Source organism: Alexandromys fortis, unplaced genomic scaffold (assembly GCF_014885135.2).
Source record: "Alexandromys fortis isolate MF-2015 unplaced genomic scaffold, M_Fortis_MF-2015_v1.1 scaffold_13, whole genome shotgun sequence".
NCBI lineage: Eukaryota > Metazoa > Chordata > Mammalia > Rodentia > Cricetidae > Alexandromys > Alexandromys fortis.
In genome coordinates, this window is record NW_026067908.1 from 15,677,370 (window position 1) to 15,700,782 (window position 23,413).

At 42.6% G+C, this 23,413-nt stretch overlaps 1 protein-coding gene across 4 annotated transcripts in view; it reads right to left on the reverse strand.

Moving 5' to 3' along the window:
- Nucleotides 1–368: 368 nt before the first annotated feature.
- The window catches only part of Fggy (FGGY carbohydrate kinase domain containing), a 363,677-nt gene continuing 340,632 nt past the window's right edge, over nucleotides 369–23,413 (reverse strand). For all 4 annotated transcript variants that reach the window (XM_050136146.1, XM_050136144.1, XM_050136143.1 and 1 more), the window contains exons 15-16: nucleotides 3,802–3,863; nucleotides 369–581 (exon numbers count right to left, since the gene is read on the reverse strand). In XM_050136146.1, the coding sequence (XP_049992103.1) occupies nucleotides 500–581; nucleotides 3,802–3,863 (144 nt within the window). In that variant the 3' untranslated portion in view covers nucleotides 369–499. The remainder of the gene's footprint in view (nucleotides 582–3,801; nucleotides 3,864–23,413) is intronic.

Consider the following 23,413-nt stretch of genomic DNA (forward strand, 5'->3'; position numbering starts at 1 on the left):
TCCTGTTACTTATGAAATTTTCCTACGGGATCTATGGATGACTCCTGACCATCCCAATCTTTAATATGATAGCTGCAAAATGATGATTCTGCGGTTAAAAGCAATGCCTGACCCTAACGTGTAGAAGGAGCTAACCTAATACGGTACACAGAATGAGCATCAGGTTCTTCCACTTAAAGCAAAGTGAATCAGGTTTAAAAGCCGACATGGGAAGAATGAACAAGTCTCCACAGGATGAATGATGCTCCAAGGTCTGTCTTAGATCCCATGAACCTTTACGAAGCTTCTGCTACCAGGGAAGCACCTTAGAAACGGCCAGGTAAATAACTTCAGCATCTGGACACAGACATGAGCAACTCCACTTATGCTTGTGCATGTCCAAGTTTTTATTAAAAGATAAGACACGCATGCCAAAATGGTACCTACAGGGCACCGGCCATAAGATGAAAACACAGGGATGCCTAACAAATGGCCCAGAGTCTTCACTCACAAATGCTGCTCAGTTTCCATTCATGATTGCTGAATATTCCTTCTGGTGCTCAACCATCTTGAGAAATACTTGATATTTCTTGTCATAGTATCTGTGGGGGTGCAAAAAGAAACATATTAAGCATTCTCAAAATGAAACTGTCATATGGTTTTCCCTCTTCTTTAGAAGGATGGGAATGCTATCTGTCATGGTCAGGCTGAGACCTCCCAAGTTTTAAGTGTGGGCAGCACCCTGAGCAGTGGGTTAGTTTGCCTCACATCTATCATGCTTAAAGGACATGAAGTTCCACGAGCTACATGTCTGAGATGTAGACAGCTTATTGGCAACCATATCTGTGGTGCTGTAGCTTAAAAAGCAGCAGAGTCGGGATGCACACTTAGATGGGACTGACGTCTGAGAATCTACTACACGTACCGAAAGCTTAGCCGAGCTCCCTCTGATCCCAAGCTTAAATCAATATTTCTGATGTGACTAGCCACAGGTGAAAACCGCAGCCTGGCCAGATACAAGAATGAGCATTTTAATCCCTCTCGCGATGTCCGCAAGTCAATGTCTTTGACAGACAGCCTTCTACAGGAGTAAACTTTCTGGAAAAGTGACCAATGTCTTTCCATGCCTGGCCCTACCCTCAGGTGTCTGGTGGTGGCCTTGCTAACCCGCTGTCTCCATCTGACTCTCCGGGTAAGACCTTTTACGACTATTGTTGGCTATGAATCAGACCTGAGCTGCTTAGGCATCACCATCCTGAAAGGATAGCAGAGGTATGGACGCATCACACCTGAGGTCTCAGACTCTGTCCTTCCTCTCTTGGTTAGGGGAGCTGACACGGGGTGGGCGAATCTTCTTCAACATGGTCTGGTAGACTCTGGGGTGCTCAGAAGAAGACCCTTTATAAGCATGTTTATGACTATAAATGGGGTGGGGCTGTAAGAGAAACTTTGGGTGCACGCAGAAATTTGTACTTGTTCTACATTTCTACCGTAAGCATTCTGATAATGTAGAGACTGTGGTGGGGCCCAACCCATAGCTAAGAAGGGGATCTGAGACCAGGACAGTGCATGCCTGCCTATGTAACTTTGGACATGGTCCATTTGTGCATAAATTTCCTCATCTTCACATAGAGATATTTACAGTATACACTGCAGAATATTTTTGAGGATTGAGCAATATATAAAAAGCATAATAACAATACCTAACTCATAACAAATAATGTAAGAACTAGTTACTGCTTTGCAATAATTCATATTCTAATATTTTACCCAATCTAGGGTTGTGAGATACTGCCAAACCCCACTCTAGAGCATTCAACTGTTATAGGATGCTTTTTAGAAACAGTTTTCTGCTTCTAACGATATTCTATGACGATATAAGGTTGGGCCACTCTTCTGTGGGATGGGAGAGATTTCTTACTTTGGAATCTCAAAACTCTTAGGGGTGAGCTTTGCTCAGCAGCCCTTCCCACAGACTTGCAGGTTTTTAAGGGTATTAACTTTACTGAAACTCCTTTCATTGGCTTCATTTATTCTTTGCCATTTGCCTTCTTGAAATTATCTTTGTCACTTAACAGAAACCCTAAGATTCATCCTTTTAAGGCTGAATACGTTGAAGTCATCCTAAAAACTTGCTTATTGAACTTCAGTTACTTAATTAGACATGAAGTTCACATACAGCCTGCCAGCTGAGATAGCTTCTAATTTCCCCTCCTTTCGACCAATTGCTTTTGCGTGGCTCAGGACCAAGAAAGCATCCCATAAAGTTCATGAGATTTGAAGTCAAGACACAGGACGAGGAAATGGGCTCTGGCTTTTTGGTTGCAATATTTATGCTGCCTGCAGATGGCGGTACAGCACTGAGAGACCGCTTCACCTAAACCCAGCCAGCTGCCGTCAAGACGTCAGTCTTTTCCATTGAAACGCACGGATTTTACCAAAAGAACTTAAAAACACTTCCCTGAAAAGGCTTGAGAGGGTCACGAAAGAGATGGACAGGAACAATATGTTTTCTCATTTCAAACACACAAGGGCTATTCGAAGCGCCCTCAGGTGGACACTCCCCAACATCCCCAGTCCCTGGAAAGGGAGTCTATCTGGCTTCCAAGGTTGAGTTCCCCACACCAAGCCTGCTCCTTTCAGCTAGAAAGCCAGAGAGGGGTTTACATTTACAGGGGCTTTAGCAGCCTGAATCTGTTTGGAGACAGAGGAAAATGAAACTGGATTGTTCTTTTGGTAGGCATTTCAAACTCTCAAATATGGATCTTTGTTCTTCCGTTCAGTCACATTAAAAAGTCAGTTAAAAATTCCCTTTAGGTTCTATCCACAAGTGCTTTCTTCAATTTCCTGCCCCTTCTCTACCTTCAGACTCATTACAAGTGACTTCATAGTGATCCTGATTGCTAATGTAGGCTGCTCCAAAAGCCTTCAACATAACCCCGACTTATTTCTCCATGACCAACCCTGTATGAGTGTACTTTCCAAAATCGCCACTTGGGCAGGTCTCTTCACTGCTTCAAATTTCAAAGGTCTTCGACATGGCCTCCTCCTGCCTCACTTCCTCATCTCGTCTTTGTGTTTTGAAATTATGAGTTGTTGATAGCGACCTCAGTATAAGAGTTGGTTCTTTGCATATGTTATTTCTTCCTTCAAGGATATTCTTCTCTGCCTAGACCTGTCTGAAAATTTCTTTTAAAGATTTAAAGTCAGCTGAAAGTCAATCTTCTCTCAAAAGCTTCCTTTTATCCCTGTAGAGTTCCTGTTACTTCTTCTTCTTTGGGTTATATATTGTCACCTGCTGGTTTTTCTTTGGAAGGATTTATTTGTGTGATTTGAAATCAGCCCTGTGAACCAATCAGGTAGTGTCTCATTGTTCTCTGCAGCCTGCCCAGAACTCAGCAAATACTTTGAATATAGCAGAGACTAAATAAATAAACACATGAATATTCCGTTGATTTGTATTCAAACAAGGAACATTTCTAGCCTTCAACGCCAAGCAATACCACCTGGTCTTTTGATGGGAATATAAAAGATTCCCACATTTTAGAACAGAGGAAAACAGATTTCTTCCTGTGATTTGTGGTGAAAACATTGGTCTGAGAGTATGGAAGCTTGTGTGTGAGCCCAGCTCTGGCCAATCTAGCTCTGGATTCTGGTAAACCAGCGTTCTCTCGTTTGGGAGGAATATATTTCAACCTCTAAGTAAAAGAGTGCAGGGGTTGATCCAAGGTCCCCCCCCAGACCCAAGGTCATCTCACAACAACAGTTGCACCTCCTCACATGCTTGCTCTCTAGTAATTTCAGACAGAAATACAAACTTACTTTTTATCCTCATGTCTCGGGAACACAACTTTTCCCACTTTGCTCATTCTTGCCATTGCCTCCTGGTAAATGGAAAAAAAAAAGAATGTTGAGGAAAGATGAACTTTGCAGGTAAATGGATGGAAATAAAAAAGATCATGTTGAGTGGGGTAACTAAGAGCCAGAAAGACAAATGTCCCATGTTCTCTCTCACTGGAGGCTTCTAGCTTTGAATCTTCCAGTGTGCGTACGCAGCCTGTAATAGCTCCAGAAACCAGGAAAGTAAAACAGAAACAGGGTTGCCAGGATACTGCCAGGATAAGGGAGTTAGGAGCAACAGAGAGGGGAATAACAGGATATAAGTAATCTGATCAGAGAAATGGGAAAGGGGGGCTCTTAAGAGAGAGGGAAGGAGCTAAATACAGAAGAAGAGGAGGGGGAGGGGAATAGCAGGATACAAGTGATCTGAGGAGGAAATGGGAAGAGGGGTTGCTTATTGGGGGAGGGAGGTAAATACAGAAGGAGGGGGAAATGAGTAGAACCACAAGGAAGGTGTCTGGAAGGACCACACGGAATCATGCCTGAAATATTTACCTAAAAACAAGATACTGTAGCTCATGTATAGATACACATATGTAGTTTTAATGAACTTTAATCGTCTGGACTGATGGTGGTCCCTCCAAGACCCGAAGACCACCTAGCCCCCCCCCCAAAAAAAAATATCAGACATAGAAACTCTCATTTGAGTTCTTGGTCAGGTCTGTCCAAGGAACTCCCAACCCAGCTTATTGTTGTTGCCCTTGGTTACCACCCAGAGGCAGAAGGTAAGTCCTCACTGCTGAACATGCCACACCTTTTCGATACAAGGCCCAGGGACATGTGAGCTGGAACAGACTAGAGGGCACCGGGTAAGCTTCAAAGGACAGTCCTCCCCAGCTAGGAAGTTTATGAATCGCATCAACAGCCAGCATGATATGATAACCATAAAGGGGCGGCAGTAGCACACATATTTTGGGGAGTCACCAACAGCTCTCTAATTAGACTTAAGGCCTTCTCAACAAGAGGAGAACCATGACTGGTACAAGAAATCTAGTTAACTACCCAGGGTTGGTGAAGTCGTTGTTGTTGGAGGAGAATCTACAACCAGTATGTTAAACCGGCATAACCTTAACAACAAGCTATAAACATGTATTCTTAGCCCCCACAGGGAAGCGTAGTCCGCATCCCTCATTAAGGACCTACTCTTTGCAACAGACAGAGATCACAACGGAAAACTATACCAATCAAAATGCAGAGTCGTGGAGCCCAGTCCCAGTGGATACATCTACCAAACATTCCTCCACCTAAAGCTCAGGGAGCACAGGGAGAGAGGTGGGGAAGGGGAGAGGACCGGGGGGTTCTTATAAGGATGTGTCTTCTAGGAACACCAGAAATACACCCTTAAAGTCTCACCACCATGAGTGCCCAAATGAGAACTGAGAGAGGATGACTCCAATGAACATGCCAAACTGGACCAGGAAAAGAACGTGAGGTCTCAACTCTATGCAAACACTACAGGCAGCTGAGGGTGGAGACATGGGATCTTCCACAGGAAAGAGCATGGCAGTGGCAAACTGTCAGCCCTGGAAATGTACATACACCTAACCTTATATAGACTCAACAGGTTATACTCAGTAATGTATATGAACATACATATATGCATGCAATAGCAACTAATGAAAAAAAGTGGCAATGAATTTGAAGGAGAATGGGGAAGGGTTTATGGGAGGGTTTGAGGGAGGAAAAGAAAGGGGAAAATGTTGTAATTCTAGTATAATCTCAAAAAACAACCAAACCAAACCAAAAGACTCAAGGCAGGCTTGTGATAGGCAGGAATGCTAGAATTCACTACCCCCAAGGTACTCAGTTAAACATGCTTTCTCGCAGAGACTTGCTATTCTCTGGCACTATGAACAAAAACCAATGGACAGTTAAGGTTGCATCTAGTAACCACCTATCCTGGGCCTCATATATAACTGTGCGTTGAGGTCTCTAGGACATACAACCCAGAAAGCAAAGCCCTTTGTGTCTGCACAGAAAAGAAGGGCTAGATTTCCTTGGGCAGTTTTCTAAGGCTTCTAACCCACGATAAAGTCTGAGGGCACAGAGCCACTTCAACCTTGGCATCCAACAGACCCAACCGTGGGACAGCATGAAATATCTCCACAGGAAAGGTCTGCCTTAAGAACAGCTCTTACACTCTTATGAAGTCTGTAACTAGAGACACAACTTCTTATGGCACCGATTTATGAATGACTTTGTATTAGACACTGCTCCAGAAAATAGGTTAGATGAGGCATGCTCTTTGTCTGGGTGAAATTCATACTAGGCACGGGGTGGTGGACGGCCAAGTCTTCCCGCCGTACACTGTACGTGAGCCTCTGTGTACCCAAGTGCTTATCCAAGTGTCCCCGTCCATCTTTGCCAACTTACTGATTCATTCAGTGGCACACTGTTAATGACCTTCTGGCGTACTCTAACCAAAAGGTAAGCTATACCACAGCCCGGGCTCTGCCTGTAGCCTGCTGAATCCTAGCGCCTAAAATATTCATAAAGCGCATAGAGCCACTTTGACATGCCAAGGACAACACTCAGTACAGAAGGACAACAGAGAAGCAGGTGGTGGACCTTTTTCTCAAGGAGTTTGAGACAGAGCGGAAAAAGCATTTGCTGGGCTCAAAAGACAATATGGTAAGTGCTGTGCTATGCACATTGCGATGACCATTTAAACCTCAGGTAACTAACTCGGGATTTCCACGCCAGCTACATTGCCCTTATGATTCTTCCTCGAGGACAGGATGGCGTTCTGAACCAGTGCTCTGATCTTCCAGCCCTGGATGAGCAGGCCCGTTGGAGAGCTAAGATGTGCTATACTAGAAAGTACACTGGCGGCAGAAAGAACAGGAGGGAAGATCTGAAAATGGATGAAAAACTATTGACCAGGAATCTAGGAAGAAGAAAAAAAAAAAAAAAAACAAGGGCGGCGGTGTGCAGTCATTCCATGAAGGGCAGGCAAGCAAACACATCTTCCAGATACGCTGCTGCTCTACTCCGGGATGCATCGAGAGCCCTGAATATCTCTGATTGTGTCAGGACATTTTTCCTCATAGATTTTCGAGATGGTTTTAGCAATCCCATCACCCACTTTGCTATTCATTCTGGTTTTGTATTGCTGTTCCCCCTGCTGTGCCCCCCAGAAGCCGCTGCCTTTGTTACCTCCCGCAAGCTGGGGAATGCTCCCAGGGTGTGCCCTCCTGCCTTTGTTGGTCTTCAGGGGCCTGAGACAACATTCCAGGGTTGCCTTCATGGGTGGGATCCAGGAAGCTTATCGAAGGTACTTATGTTCTTTTCTTTCCCACAGCAACAGATGTGCAGCAAATGGCACACGCTAGGGAATTCTCTCTTCTTTTCTTCCCATTACTTCTGCTTGTTTTCAAAATAAGTTCCTGAGAAGCCAGTATTCACAGTGGAGATTTGAAGGGTTTAAAAAGGGGTTATTCTGTTTCTAAGAAAGGGCCTGCTTAAAACTTAGGTCAGGTACCCAGCCCACTGAGAATTTTCCTGACTCATCCCTGCTGCCTGCATGGCCCCTGGACTGAGTTATCTGCTACAGGGCAACTCATACTCGAGACACGGTGCCAGGCTTTTTTTGTTTTCTTTCTTTCTTTCTTTCTTTCTTTCTTTCTTTCTTTCTTTCTTTCTTTCTTTCCTTCCTTCCTTCCTTCCTTCCTTCCTTCCTTCCTTCCTTCCTTTCTTTCTTTCTTTCTTTTTTTTTTTGCAAACATATCAGTCTCCCAATTAGTCCGTGAGTTCCTTCAGGAAGGAATTGTTAAAACAGTTCTCCCTGCCAAACTCAGCATCTGGGGTATGGAAGGCAGGAACGCCAACAGAGTGAATGAAGTTAAAGATAATATGTGGAACAAACTGTTAAAACAGAAGCTTCTGCTGAGGCCTGAGATGACAGAAATGATACCAGAGTGAGCTGGAAATAGTCCACCTTGGTGAGTTCATGCAAAGAGGGGCTAAGAACCCATGAAGAGTCTCTATGCCTTTCACCCCCACGGAAGGTCAAACTGATGGGCTTCTCAGAGAAGGCTAGTTTACTGTGATCAGGGTTCCTTCCAGAGGGAGTTATGAGGGAGGCCTCCCCCACACAAGCAGGCCCACAGGGCTTCACCGGGTGCCTGGCACTGAGGCTATGGCACCTAGCGGAGAATAAGTGACTCATGCTAAGAAGGGACAAGCAGCCTGGTATTAGATCCTGTGTAGAGAAGAGAGGCCATGCTGTCAGGCTCTCAAAGGCATGGTCATTTCTTACCATCTTAAGGAGGCTCTGGTATGAGGGGCTGTCATGGGTTGCTCTGTTTCTGTCCAATGTGGCCAGTTAAGGGCACAGGAATGAACTTTCCGATTTCTAAGAAATGAAGAGTTGGCATTCTTCTACGACACAGGGACATTAACACCTCGTACTGTAAGTGAAGCTTTCAGACACAGAGGATCTCCAGAAACACCCACAACAGTGCCTTATGGGTCTCTAGAAACATCCACAGCAGCACCTTATGGGTCGCCAGAAACAGCCACAATAGAGTCGTATGACGTCAAGAACTAGGCACCTACACTTCAGGAGCCTGATTCTTATTTATGACAGTGCTCTCTGGGCCCTTCATCGCCTCACAAGAAGAGGAGAAACAATGGAAAAGAAACGATTGAAGAATAGCGGACCCTGTTACGTGGGCCACGCCCCAGCTGCAGAAACTGGGGAGTGGTTCACATTTACTGATACCTATTCCTTGATCCGAGTTGCTGAATTTTGGCTGGATACCCCAACCTAAAGGTTCACAAGACTAGCATCACCATTTTCCCTCTGTACTTAGGTAACGATCATGATTCTTAGGCAGGGCAGGAAAATGAGCCCCCTCCACAATGGGAAGGGGCAGTAAGAGTGAAGACTGAAGCTGGTTTTCTCTATCTCGAGAATTTTGTGAATTGAAGGGTTGCCATGGAATGCCCATTGCTTGGGGAGGTGGGGGTGGGGTAAGGGGGTGTAAGGAGTCAGATTGCTTATGTCCAGGAATTTGAGGCTAACCCAACATGGGAGAGAACCTGTCTTAGAGGAAGGAAGAAAGAAGGAAGAAAAGAAGGAAGGAAAAGAAAGAATTGTGTGAAGTCTTCTACACAAGTTTTTGTTTCATGTAACTTGCTAAATGCCAATTACATATGCGAACTTGATAGATGAAAATACGTTAAATTATTAACGAGTTCAAGAGAATGGATGATTTTTCTCTAATCAGAATTTTTCCACAGTGGCCTCTATTGGTCTTACCGTTGTAGGCAAAGCACAACGTTCCTCATTACACGCTGTAAGTTATGGTCGCACACAGGTAGTCAACATGGCTCAGGCTCACCTTCATCTCCTGGAAGGCTGGCTGCACTGTGGGGACCAGACACAGTCTGGAGACGGCCAGAGCAGCCGGGCTGTCATCACAAACAGCGCTGCTGAGAGAGTCCCAATTTCTCCAGATAATTACCACAAAAGTGAAACCGCATGAATCTTCTGCCTGCGGTAAATCTGAGAATCACTACAGTACGACAATATGAATTCATTATGGAAATGCTGACACATGCTAAATATAGCCACCCCCACAATATAGTTCTGTTCAAAAGGACTTATTTGAAGTTGGGCTCTAAATTCATACTTTCTGTCAGCATGCAGGGGCCGGACAATCTCGATTTGCAGCACGCTATCCTCTTTGTTTGGGAGTCTAGACAGCACAATGAACAGAGTGGCTTTTCTTTTTCCTTTTTGCCCACACAATGAACGCTTTTTAAAAAACAAAATATTTTATAAAATAGCATTTTAATCACTTCTTTTCTCTATCTCGCTAAGGCAGAGCTATAAATAAACCATGAAAGTTCACATTTGATTGTCACTTCTAAAAGCAAGTGCAGGGCTTCTGTCGGAAAAAAATGGGGTCCCTGTAGCCAGCCATGAAAGGCCTCATTCACGGACTTGACCCTTCCCTGGTGTGTCAAGGCTGAGATACCAGTCAGCACTCTGCTCCCACTTCTCTAGAGGCAGGACTGGCAGTGGCCAGGCCTCTGGGTGGGCAGAGGAAACACTTGGCTGTCATGGGCTCTGGGTTAGCTGTAGAGCACCGTTGGGTGGGCTGTCGGAAGTGAGGCCCCAGGAAGGAGTTACTCAACACAGCACATGCTGAGGCTCACAACTGGGGGACTAGGAGAGTTCTCCGTCCTCTACTTTTGAGAACCCTGGCCTTAAAACTTGGGGAAGACTGCCAGATAAGGCAAGATTTCCATCATGGAGCAGCGGACAGAGCCTCGACCTGTCTAGAATTACATTATATAAAATAGAATAAATCAAGACCTGGTTTTGATGAGAACTAGCCTCCATGAAGCAGGGCTATGGCTGAACACAATCCCAGCACCCATCACTGGTTGGTTAATGCTGTGAATGAAAAGTTGATGCTTATCACAACAGACATTGTAAGGTCATCAAAGCCAGTGTTTGCTGAGAGGCACACCCACACTCAGAAAGTACCGGGTGGTCCAAAAGGATTCTGGAGGAAAGTACCGCAAGGGCCATCTGTGTGATTTTTACTCTAAACAAATTCAGGTTTTTCTGTACTGAATACGTAGACTGCATTAGAAGCAACAACTCAGCGACAGGTCGAAGAGCCACATAGGCTGCAAGCAGGCTTCCGCCAGCACCAAGAGCCAGCTGCATGGTGCTTGCCTGGAAGAGAAGCAAAGTTTGGATTCATCAATTATCTATGTATCTTCCAGGTGAATGTGGCAGCCCATGGGAAATAGTCATAGGGATCCCTGCGGCAAGTGAGCACTCTCTGGCTCAATTGAGAGACCCTGCCTCAATGAACAATGATGAAGAGGGGTCAAGAAAGACTCCTGATGTCAACCTTGGGCTTCCATACATGCACATACATGTGCAAGCCAACGATCCAAACATGAAAACATATGCATGCATGCCACATACACATATACACATTTTAAAAATTCATAAAAAAAATGTATATGTGTTTGGCGGAGCATGTTTGTTATCCCAGCACTCATGAAGTTGAGGCAGGAGAATCAAAATGTTAAGTCCACCCTAGGCCTGTACAGGGAGCTTTAGTTCCAACAAGCAAAAAAATTCATTAAAAATGTTTAAATAATATTTAAAAACACATTATCCATAGAAAGCAGACCTTTAGACATTGCATAGGCACACATATTATTTAAAACATCTTTGTTTCAACTATATTTTGTTTCATTAAACAATCCACAAGCACAATACTATGTTTTTACACAGATGTCCACACACTGAGATACATGTGCATATTTCTCATGATTGATTCAAAAATCTGGTGTGCACAGCCTCAGCTGCCAACTCCAAGGCCCCCTTTCCCAGGTGCTTACTCTGGGTTGGGGACCACACCACCCACTTCACACACACTTCGTGAAATGTTCTACTATAGATATTCTCACCTGCTCCCATTCTTTTGAATGACAGAACTGAATGGAGTGTGGGAGAGAGAGGGAAAATGAATAATATGCACAATGACACACAGCCAGTTTGTGGTGAAGCCCAGAAAGCAAGCTCAGTTCCAACTCCAGATTATTGCTGAGCTCCATCCTCTGTCCACAGAGCTACCATCCTCTCTGTAAAGAACAACACGTGATTTTTGAGTTCTCTAGTCTTGAGTTCAAATTCCACTTCTACTTATGTTAATTGTGTGATCCATTTTAGTGTGCATGTGTTATGTGTGTGTATGTGTGTGTGAGACAAACTTTAATACAGGGATTGTACCTTTCTTTACAGATGCTGGCACATAGTTCTGAAATTCATGAATCTGCCTTCTTGAGAAACTCTGACTCATTTTATGGGAACCACAAGCTCATGTGCTAATGTGTGGGCCGGGGCACATGACCCCTTCATAGAAAAACAGAAAATTTGGCAACATGATTTTCCTCTACCAAGTATTAAGAAATGGCTAATTGTTCTTTTATTTATGTTACTGTTGTTTACTTTTGGCACGGGACGCTCTTGACTTGCAGCTGGCACTCTCTTACCCAAGGCATTGACAACAACAATGTCAGCTGAGAAGCAGGAAGAGGGGGAGAGTGGGAAATGCCCGGCATACTGCTCACCATTCTGAACGCTCATCTGTCACACACGCGTTTATGCTGTTTAATTACACGGGGGTTCACAGCTTTTAAAAACACACAAACTGCATGTTTAGCATGTATATGTTAGTTACAGCGTCTTAATTTTCAAATTGTAAAAACAAAAAGACTATATATTAAATTTGTCATATATTTACATCTTCTTTTTCAATTTTAAAAGTGCCACTAAATCGAAACAAAACCTTGACAAGCCTCAGTAAGATACACCTCTGTCACACTTTTCTTTTGGACCTAAAAGAGTGAAGTCATGGGACATGTCTAATTCTATAGGAAATACACAGTAGAAAAATGCTGCATTATTAGGATCAAATGACCTTAGGTCAGAACCTGATTTTGCTGTTTACTAGATATGTGAATACAAACTCATTTTCTCATCTACAAAACAGAAATCATAACAGCTACTCACAGTGTTGTTGAATATTGGCTACTCAACCCCAACTCTGACCATCATAATGGATTTGGGCACAGACACACTCTACATACACACAAACAATAAAAATAAGTGAAATTTTAAAGTATAGAATAACAGAATGCAGTTAAGAAGTTGCTGATGTGGTTTGTCTCTCAACAATGAGGCTGAAGTGAAAAATGAGAAAAGTCACAGATACACAGACAAATTTGGAAATTGAAGAAAACATACCAAGACAAGCATTTTGTATTTAACTTTTTAAATACTGTACATACATAGGAAATGCTGTTCCATTTGGGAGATAATCATTCTTAGTTTAGGGAAGAAATAGCTTTGAAAAACAGATTGAGAAACTGCCCCAGAGATGCCACTTGAGCTCACTCATCCGACAGAAGAACGCACACCAATACTCCATGTTTTCGGGTTGGGGTGATGAAGGTGCATCCCCAAGGAGCCAAGAAGTTTGGAACCAGTGAGTGCTTGTGGAGGGTCCTGAGATGAGCATGCTCACAGGCAATTCTCCAAAAGGGAAAGGCGTGTCAGAGGGAAGGGGGCAGCTGTGTGTCTGAAAGTGCACACGGGGTGAAGGGAAACCTAGCCTTCTGAGACTCCTTAAAGTTCATATTCATGCATACCGAAGCTCTGATAAGCTTTCACTTGAGAATCATGTCAATTGATAAAATGTAATTGTTTTCTTTACAGTACGGGTTGACACCATATAAACTTGCCTTATTTTAAGAGAAACACCAAATGACACAGTTTTTTTTTAACACAGAAAGGTGCAAATGCACATTTGGCAGCTGAGATAAATTGGTACAGTTTCTTTTCTTTTTTATAGCTGACCACCATTCTTAATTGGTCTCTCGGTTTCACATCCGTCTCTGTACAGTGGGCGTGGTCAGTTGAAAAGAGGAAAACACGCTGTGGGGATCACTGTAACAGCCTTCCAGAGTCACAGACTTTTCTGTGGACTTGCTCTGCGATGGTGATCAGGAAAACACCACGCTTTCTTCATGAGTGTTTTCTCATCTGCAAAGGTTGCTAACCACACCCCTCTCATAGCATTGCCGGTAGCGGTGTGAGCGAGCGATATGAGGCACGTCACACTCTTACATATTTTGTTATTCTGCCAGGGTGAACAACTTACAGTCCAGATCTTGTGTTTGATTCGTTTACTGCACTAAAACCTGTGCTTGGCTGGAATCTACAATCCCTCAACATGTGCTGACTGAATACAAGGAGGTAAATTAGATTCTGTCTCTGGGTTGTTTTTACCCAAGACACTTCTGACACTAAACGTGTAGATCCACTCTGCCCTAGTACTAATTAATTTTCTAATTCTGTGGACATCAGCACATGTTACACAATTAAATTCTGGCATTAACTACCCAGAGTCAGGCTCATACTTGACTCTGTAAAGGCTCAGACACACAAGGATACCCTAACTTTAGTTGTAAGCTCCAAGTTTCTCTATACTTCTGACTAACTTTAAGTTGGGAACCCCAAACTTGCTAGAATGGGGTACACAAAACTCAGGAAAAAGTTTACTTACTATTACTAATTTTTTATAAAGGCCACAAATCCTATGCAGAAGGAAAAGCAGAAAGAAAGGGTACAGTGAGGGTCCATGGTCCTTCTGGACACCAGTCATGACTTGCATGTGGTCATTAATCCAGGACCTATGTGAATCCCATTATCTGGTACTTTGTTAGATGGGAACATTAGTGAGATCCTTATTCTTCATCTTGGGAAATCAGTGGAAAGGCTAAAAGTTCTGGTCTTTTAATCATGCCAAAAGGTTTTGGTATGCATTAGGAACCAAAGACAATGAGCATATATGTTGTAGGCAGTCCTTCTGTTTATGTGTTGCTTTCATTGGTTAATCAATAAAGAAGCTGCTTGGCCTGATAGGGCAGAACTTAGGTGGGCGGAGAAGACAGAACTGAATTCTGGGAAGAAGAAAGCAGAGAGAGAGAGAGAGAGAGAGAGAGAGAGAGAGAGAGAGAGAGACCATGGAAATGCCAGGTCAGACATGCTAAATCTTTCCCGATAAGCCACGACCTCGTGGTGAACACAGATGAATAGAAATGGGTTAAATCAAGATGTGGGAGTTAGCTAATAGGAGGCTAGAGCTAATGGCCAAGCAGTGTTTTAATTAATACAGTTTCTGTATGGTTATTTCAGGTGTAAGCTAGCCAGGCGGCCAGAACAAACGACCACCCTCCTCCACCAACACATATACAGCACATCACAATCTCTTCCCCTCTTAAAACCTGCAACGAACACTCAGATGAACATTCCAGATGAAATAAAAGATTAGATTCCATAAAAGCATCCGGTCTGTGTCTGAAACCTTCAAGATGGAGCTTGTGTCTGTTGCCAGCATTGTCACAGTCATTGCCCTCCTTGTGAACCATTTTAGAAATACTGGCTTTCTTGCTGATGACTGACCATGCCAAAATTCCTCCTTCCCAGGAATTTGTTCCTCTCCCCGGAATCTTTGTCTGACCCTTTCTTCAAATGCACTTTCTCCAAGACTGTCTTTGGCCACCCTTAGCTCAGTCAGTCCACTTCTGGATATCAGAGGTCATAGCATCACACTTTCTCATCCTCACCACCCTCCTCTGTACACAGTGTAATCTGACATTGTATTCTTACTTTCTTGACTTATTGTTGACTTCCTTCCATGGAGCCCCCATGTCTCCTCTTTCCAGAACCAGAAGTACAGAGTTCTTAGTATTCTTCTTCATTAATGAAACACTAACTTTTAGTTGACCATTAAATGTCAGCTGAGAGAATATACTGATCAAATGCATATCTAATGCAAGGAGCTGTATATTTGTATTTTGCTTTGTGTGACCATCAAGTTCTGTGTCTGGGATGGGGATCTTTTATCTAAATTTAAATGAGGAAGCACAGGCTAAGAGAGGTCAAGTGGTTTGTCTAAACTAGTCCATTACAAGACTGCTTCAAGTCTTGAGTTAACACTGAGCCCACTTCCTGAGGAGCTCATTCCCGGCGGGCAGATGTCCAGACTGCGCCCATCACAGCTACCTTCTGTGTGATGGTTTGGAGACCCTGTAAAATTCTCAAAGCTTTCCTTTCCCCCACCAAAGGCACATTTTACCATGACCACTACACTGTACTTACATAAAGAGGAAGACAGGTTTGTCGATGTACAGAGAGATTGCTCGTATTACTTCTCGAAACAAACAAAACAAAATCACTACCAGCTGTATGACCCTGAGCAAGACCTTTCCCCTTCCTTAGCATCACCTTATCACCAGAATGAAGGCAATGGCTTAGATTATTTCTAAATATTGCCAGATCTGCAATCTGTGTGTGTGTGTGTGTGTGTGTGTGTTTTGACTCCCAATTTCTGAGGCTTCCCTAACCCCACTCTAACAGGGCACACATCCACTGGTCTTCCTGGAAACATGAACTTTATTTCTTGATTAGCCATGGGCCAACATGGCACAGGGGAGTGACTCCATCCCTGTCAAGAGACTTGGAAGTAATACACTGTCTGGCTGCAAAGGACTGGATCTAAATATGAAAATTGAGCAAGCATTCGTCCTATTTATATGAACTTGACTCATTTCTTACATGATTTCTAAGGCGTCTTACTAAAAGCTTCAGAAAGATCATTGACTCTAGAAATGCAAGCAGGAGCTCAATTAGTCACTATTGTTTACTAGCAATGAAATGATCCCGACGGCATTGCTGAGGAGACATAAAGTATTGCAGTGACCTATAATAGAAACTATGGTTACGTCAATAATAACAGTGGCAGTAGTCGTGGCAGTTAGTATTCTACTAAATACTCACTATAGCTAGTGCTCAATAAACATTTATTTTATTCTTTCAGCTGAAAGACAAAGTTCTGAAGTCTATTCTTAACTACTCATTATTGAATATGAACTATGGACCTTAGGCCACAGTACATTGAACATTTTTAGTCTCATGTAATCCTTCTAATAATGATAGAATTTTTGAGCTCTTTTTTTTTTTAAAAAAAATACTTAATTTTTGAGAACTTCATACAACATATTTTGATGACATTTTTCCCTTTCCCAAATCCTCCCAGACTCTGCCACTTCCATACCCAATCAATTTTATGTCCTTTCTCTCTCTTAAAACAAAACAAAACAAAACATGACTGGAAATGTGACTCAGCCATTAAAAACAATGGTTACTTTTGCTTAGGACCCAGGTTCAGTTCCTAGCACCTACATGTCAGCTCACAAGCATCTGTAACTCCAGTTCCACAGATTCCATGCCTATTCTGACCTCCTTGGTCATCTGGAACACACATCTGTTGTGGGAGCTGCGGGCTGCGTTCCTGCCACCCAGCTCCCAGCCACCGGCTAGCTTTACCCGAAATAACAACATACAAACTGTATTCATATAAATGCTGCTTGGTCCATTTCTATTAATGTGTGTAGCACCCTAAGGTGGGCTTACCGGAAAGATTCTAGCCTACGTCCATCCTGGGTCAGAGCTTCATCGCCTCTGCCCAAGAGAGGGGAGCATGGTGTCTGAGCTCACTTCCTCTTCCTCCCAGCATTCTGTTCTGTTTACTCCACCCACCTATGTTCTAACCTATCAGGGCCAAGAAGTTTCTTTATTAACTGACCAATGACCTTCCTCCATCATACATGCATACATATAGGCAATACCACATACACATAAAGTCAAAATAAATAAATCTTAAAAGCAAAACCAAAGCAAAGCACAAAGATGTATAGAGTCTGTGTTTCGTTGGCTCCTCCTGAGCAGGAGGCCAGCCCTGGAGCATGATTGACAGTGGCTGACATACTCAGCATCATGCTGCTAAAGAAAACTTATTTCCCCTCCCCCAGGAGCTACCAATTGCAAATAGCTTCTTAGATTCTGGGCCAGCAGTAGAATTTTGTGTCCACTTCCTCCTTTTCCATGCTGGGATTTTATCTGGCTCAAGACTGTGCAGGCCTTGCACACACTATCACAGTCTCTGTGAGTTCACACTGCACCAGGCCTGCTGTGTCTGCAAGCGCTGTTTCCTTAGACTCACCCACTACCTTTGCCTCTGTGAGCCTTGAGGGGAGGGTATGACAAAGACACGTTATTTAGGTCTGAGTACTCTAAAGTCTTTTGCTCTCTGTACATTGTTTAGCTGTCGATTTCATGTTAATTATCTAGTGCAAGAAGAAACTTCTGAGATGAGGGTTAAGTGATGCACAATCTATGGGTACAGCAATATTTTATTAGGAGTCACTTTATTGCTATGTTCATATACCATAGGATTTCCCCCTTAGGCCTATGAACTATCTAGTAATATATTCTTAGTCTCATTATGTCAGGCAAGAGTTGTGTCTCATGGAATGGCCCTTAAGTCCAATAAAAGTGGTTGGTCATTCCCATATCATTTGTGCAACTATTATACTTGTGAAAAAATAACTAGGCAAATGCACTAGGTCGCTATTATAGCCCACAAGGTTCATAGATTGGTGAACACTGATGACTGCTTTTCTCCTCTGGCAGCATGTACACTGGTTTCCAGCAGTATGAATGCTAGTCAACATTCAATGGCCAATTTCCAGCTGAGCACCAACTTAATTTCTCTGTCTTCTATGTTCAGCAATAGGATCTTACCACTAGGTTGTGAAGGGTAACCAATAGTGTTGGTAATCATCTGCCATGTTTGGTTGGGGTGGGGCTGTCTATGGGACTCTTTGACCAAGGACTCAAATAGTTGTAACACAATACTAGTTCTGGGGGTTTATTTGGTAGCACGTGATGTCCTGTTGGGATACTGTTCTCTCCCATTATATGATTACTCCATTAAACTCCTTTTACATACGAACATACATTAGGAATATTCTACAGTAGTAGGTTTCTATATGGCTTTTCAAAAAGTCTTTAATGTTAGGTAAGTAATGGGGAAGGGCACCTTCTATGAATGGAGAAATAGAATATAATGTTACAAAAAGATACTGGGGAATTATAATAGGACTATGGGGAAGGGTAAGTAACAATAACAGAAATTGTAATATTTATCTTATGGCCAAAACATCTAAAACTATCACTAGCAGTCATAATAGTATTTGTTCATCAACTGAAATGAACTTTATTCTATAAAGTTGATTTAAAGGCTTGAATTGTCATTTTTCTGTTTCAGGTCAGCTGAGCTGACTAGTCTTGGGTGGGTGCAGCCTGGCCATAGTCTATGATTTCCTCATCATTTGCAGGGTAGTGAGAAAGCTTTCGCATCTGAGGCTTATTTCACCTGAAGCAGACACAACAATACACCTCCTCTGCATTGCACCATGGTCGCCAGCCTTTCTCTCACAGGTTCCTGGCTCATCCCCTTCCCATGCATCATTGTGGTTAAGGTTTTGAAAGATTTGCAACTCCAGAACTCCCAGAGCTATTAGGCCTGCAATCCTTCCATACATTCCAACAGCCCAACAGCCCAGTCCTTTCATCTGTATTAACATCCCTACTTCATTCCTGGGAAATTCCTAGAATCATGAGCCCTCTGATGGGAGAGCTGGGAACTGAACTATTGTTCTCCTCAAAACTAGCAAGTTTTTCTGACCATACTGAGCTGTGTCGCCTGTCTCTTCTTTTTGAGGTTAGAAGCTCATGTCACTCAGTCTGGCATTGAACTTGGTAGGGACATAGACAAGGATGGCTTTGAACTCCTGATTTTGCTTCCTCTACTTCCCAAGTGCTGGAAATTCAGGCATATGCCACCACCTCTGGCTGAATGGTTTTTCTTCAGTGAAACCAGTCAGGGACTTTCCCACTTTTTGATTTGGGATGTCAATCCTCTCATTCAGTACACTATAGATGTGTATTTAAAAGGACGAAACATACCTCCAAATTAGAATAGGCTTTTTAAATTCAAAATCTATCTACAGATTGGTGATATAGAGCAGCTGGAGAGTACTAAGCGTGCACAAGGTCCTGAGTTCAAGTCCATAATATGGTTACATATATTAGGCCAGCCCATATTATGCCAAATATACTGGCCAAGAACAATCACCATTGACATTCTCATAATCACCAAATTCAATAGGTTGATGACATTTGTAGAACTATTTCCCAGAAGAGGCTCTGTTTAAGGCTTCCTGCATGAAAGTTTGCTTAGGATAGATCACACCAATGGGAAAATAAAATATCTTGAAAGCTCTCAGAAAATTTATACTGCCTGCTTTGCAGTTAATACTTTTAAAGAAAAAAGCCATGTTTATCAGCAAAGAATTGAACACATAAACCCCTAATGCATAGGTGGACACTTCTTGCCTGGCAGTTTGGTTTTGTAATTCATAAGGTTCACAACTGGGTAAGACCAATGATGTCATTTTCTCCTAGTAGCCTGCATTGTGCCTTTTGGCACTTTGAAAGTTATCCAGTGGGGAAGAAGTTTCCAGGCCAGTTGCAGTTGGCTTCTCGGTTCCTTACAACTGAAAAATATGGTATCTTCTTATCCTCCAACCCCAGGGGACAACAAAAGGCACTGAGAAGAACCTATATTGTTTTGGTGTTCTCTGGTTAGAATTGAGGCCTGCTCCACAGGAGTGAACCTGTATCTAGTGCTGTAAGCTCAGTCAACAATCCATGTCTGAGGCGGTCATAGACCCAAGGGGACTCACCACTGCTGTTTAACCAGATTGGCCAAACTGCCTTCTAAACATCTTTATTTATACCCACAGACAAAACAACTGTCACACTTCATCAGAGATACTTCTCTTTATACTGAACAGCAGCCAGTGCGGAGACCTGAGGCTGTTCAAGATGTTAGGAATTAGAGATAATTGGGGGCACAGCCCTAAATAAGACATCCATATTTTCTCTTCTGAAGTTCAGGGAACATTTCAGATGAGCAGTGGAGAATAACATAGGAGCTAAAAGATAGGGAGAAGTGTCACAACATGTCAACCTCTAGGCAGAACACAACCATTGCAATCACGACCTCACAGCTACCTACACTGGGTCTGCACAAGACATGTCAATGATCATTCATGGATATGGGAAGGGCTCATTGGATCATCTCCTTATTTCCAAACTACTTATTATTAGTACAGTCTAGAAGAGGGAGTGTCATTGGCCTCTAGTGCTGGGTCCTCAGGCCAATGGATAAGTAGATCTACATCCACAATCACAGAGATAGCCCTGGTCAAACTCAGTGGCTCATAAAATAACAACAAAAGCAGGAATGTGAGAAAGAGATTCGTAGGGAATAAAGAAAGTATGTAAGGATGGGAAGGAGATTAGAATGAGTGGGAGGTAACAGGAATCCCTATGTATTATATACATTCATGAAATAGCTAAGGATTAAATAATAAAATAAACAAATTTAAAATACGCAATGGTATGAACGTAGTGAGCAGACTGAACTGCTCAGAATGCTGTGTCAGTAGGTCTGTGACTCTTGGTTGACGTAGATGAACAACCATATTAGCAAGGACATCCTTTATCCACTCATACACCTCTCATGCTCTACAAAGTTCCTAGTTTTAGGACCACCAGCCCTTCTGAGCCAGAATCATGTTGCTGGCAGTGGAGCCTGCACATCTGGCCTAGCCTCAGAATCCTTCTGGCTAAGCCTTAATTCCTTCCAAGGCAATCTTAGGAACAAAAAGATAAGCAATGAAGTTTAAAGTGAACCCAGAAGTTGGGAAGGCCATGGAAGAAAAGGATTGGAAAGAAAGTGGGAAGTTAGGAGGAGAGAGAGAAGATGGGGGTCAGGCAGAGTGAGGAAACGGAAAAGGACAGCATGATCAGGAAAAAAAAAATCACTGTCTGTCCTTTCAAGTAGGTTCACGATATTTTTTTGTGTTATCCCAGCACCCCTGTAGCACTCAATAGAATAGATGTCTTCTTAGTATGTATTTCCTTCACTGGGCTATGAGAGTTAGGGGGCATTGTGTTATCTATATACTCATCAATTAATATAAAATGCAATGGTGCATTTTGAAATAATAAACATGATTAAATGGATTTGAAAATTAACAAAACACTCAGGGATGGCACCTAGCATATTTATGAAGGTTGGCTCTCAGCTGTGTATTTTAGCATTTCCCAAGCGTAAAATCATTCTTCAGAGTCAGTTATAAGATAATTGGGACTCTGGGTTCTAGACTGCCAACTGTATCTTTACTGACCAACTGAACAGGTTGGGCGGTTTATTGACTGCTTTGCACCACGACCGACTCATCTTCAAAGTAGAGATAATATAAATGCCCATAGAACTGTTAAGGTAAAATGGAAAAAGTATGAAAATGATTAATAACAGCATCTTGCATTAGGTACTAGCTAAAATGTTAGCTATTTTGACGACGGTTATTATATCCACCTTTTCCCAGTTCTGCACAGGATGCTGTCGTGTTCTCTGGGTGTCATTACTCAAAGGCAGTGCTTCCTGATCTTCTCTGTGACATGTCACAGAGCAGGGCCGCGACAAAAAAGAAATGAGACGTAGGAATCATTCCACACAGAATACCAGCCTACTCCTCTAATTGAGGGCAAGGGAGATGAACAATCACCAGAAAAATTATTGCAGACAACAAAAGCAGTAAGAGCTTCTAGGATTGGAAAAACAGAATTCAGTTTTGGGTTGGACTTTCAGGCACTTTATACAAAACAAACAAAGAAAACAGTATCAGCTGTGTTTATGAATATGAGCTTGTTTTTGGCTTTCACAAGACAGGGGATCCAATCTGCTTCCCCCCAATTACAATACGACAGACACGTGCCTGGTGCACTAGAAAACAACTGATGTAGAAATCACCAGGCTCCAGGCCTGTACTCATCTTAGTCTGGGCTTGGTTATTGGATTAAGTTGCCTTATTTCTTCAGATCTCAGTTTCTTCTTCAAAATGGGACATCTGAACCGGAATGTTGGTTTTATTGCCCAACAAATAGATGTTGTAAATGTTTATGCCTAGGACGTTCTGCCCTCATTACACATTCATTTAATGCTGAACTAAGGTACTGTAGGAGAGAATAAGAGGGAGTCAAATCTAGTATAAGATCTTATAGGAACGCAGCAAAGCTGAAAAGGAATTGATTAGGCCAATAAAGCTGTTGAAGTGGGTTCCAGGTTTGAAAATGGGTGTGTGTGGGATGCAGAATGAGTTGTGTATGTCAGTGCTCCAAGTCAAGACCATATAGTCATTCAGAGGACATAGGAAGCCTATTATAGTTGGAGAAGGTGAAATGAAGATAGAGTGGTAAGAAAACAAACGTGGGAGTCACATTTTGGGTGGCCTCGTAATTAATGTCCCAGGCTTTTGACAGAATGTCAAAGTCAAGCAGGGGAGACAGTAGGCACAGTCATTGCTTCTATGGGTAGTCTTATTTAAACACACATATCTAAAATTTCAAAACTAGCATCCATGTATGTGAGAAACACATGATGCTTCTCTTTTGGGTCTCAAGTACCTTATTCAGAACAATTATTTCCTGCTTCATCTATTTACCTGTAGATTTCAGTTTTCTTAATGACTAGATAATATTCTATTATGTAGACATACCACTGTTTCATTGTCCATTCGTCAGCTGATGAAGATTTATGCTGCCTCCATTTCCAAACTCTTGTGAATACAGCAGACATGCAGAGTTCTGGCTATATACACAAGCAGGATGGGTATAGGTGGAAACTATGGTGCCATCAATGGGTAAGGGTTCCCCCTTTGCCACATCTATGCAAGTATTTTTGTTGTTGGATCACAGTCATTCTGACTGGAGTAAGATGAAATCTCAATGCAGTTCTAATTTATACTTCTCTTGTGGTTAAAGATGTTGAACACTTAAAAAATATTCCTCAGTCTTATATATTTCTTCTCTTGAGGACTCTGTTTAATCAAATACCATATTTTTAAATTGGGTTTTTGTTTCCTTGGTGTTTTGACTTTGAAGTTTTTGTATAGTATCGACCACACACCTCCGCCAGATGTATAGATGGTAAGAGTTGTTGCTTCTTCATGCAAATGA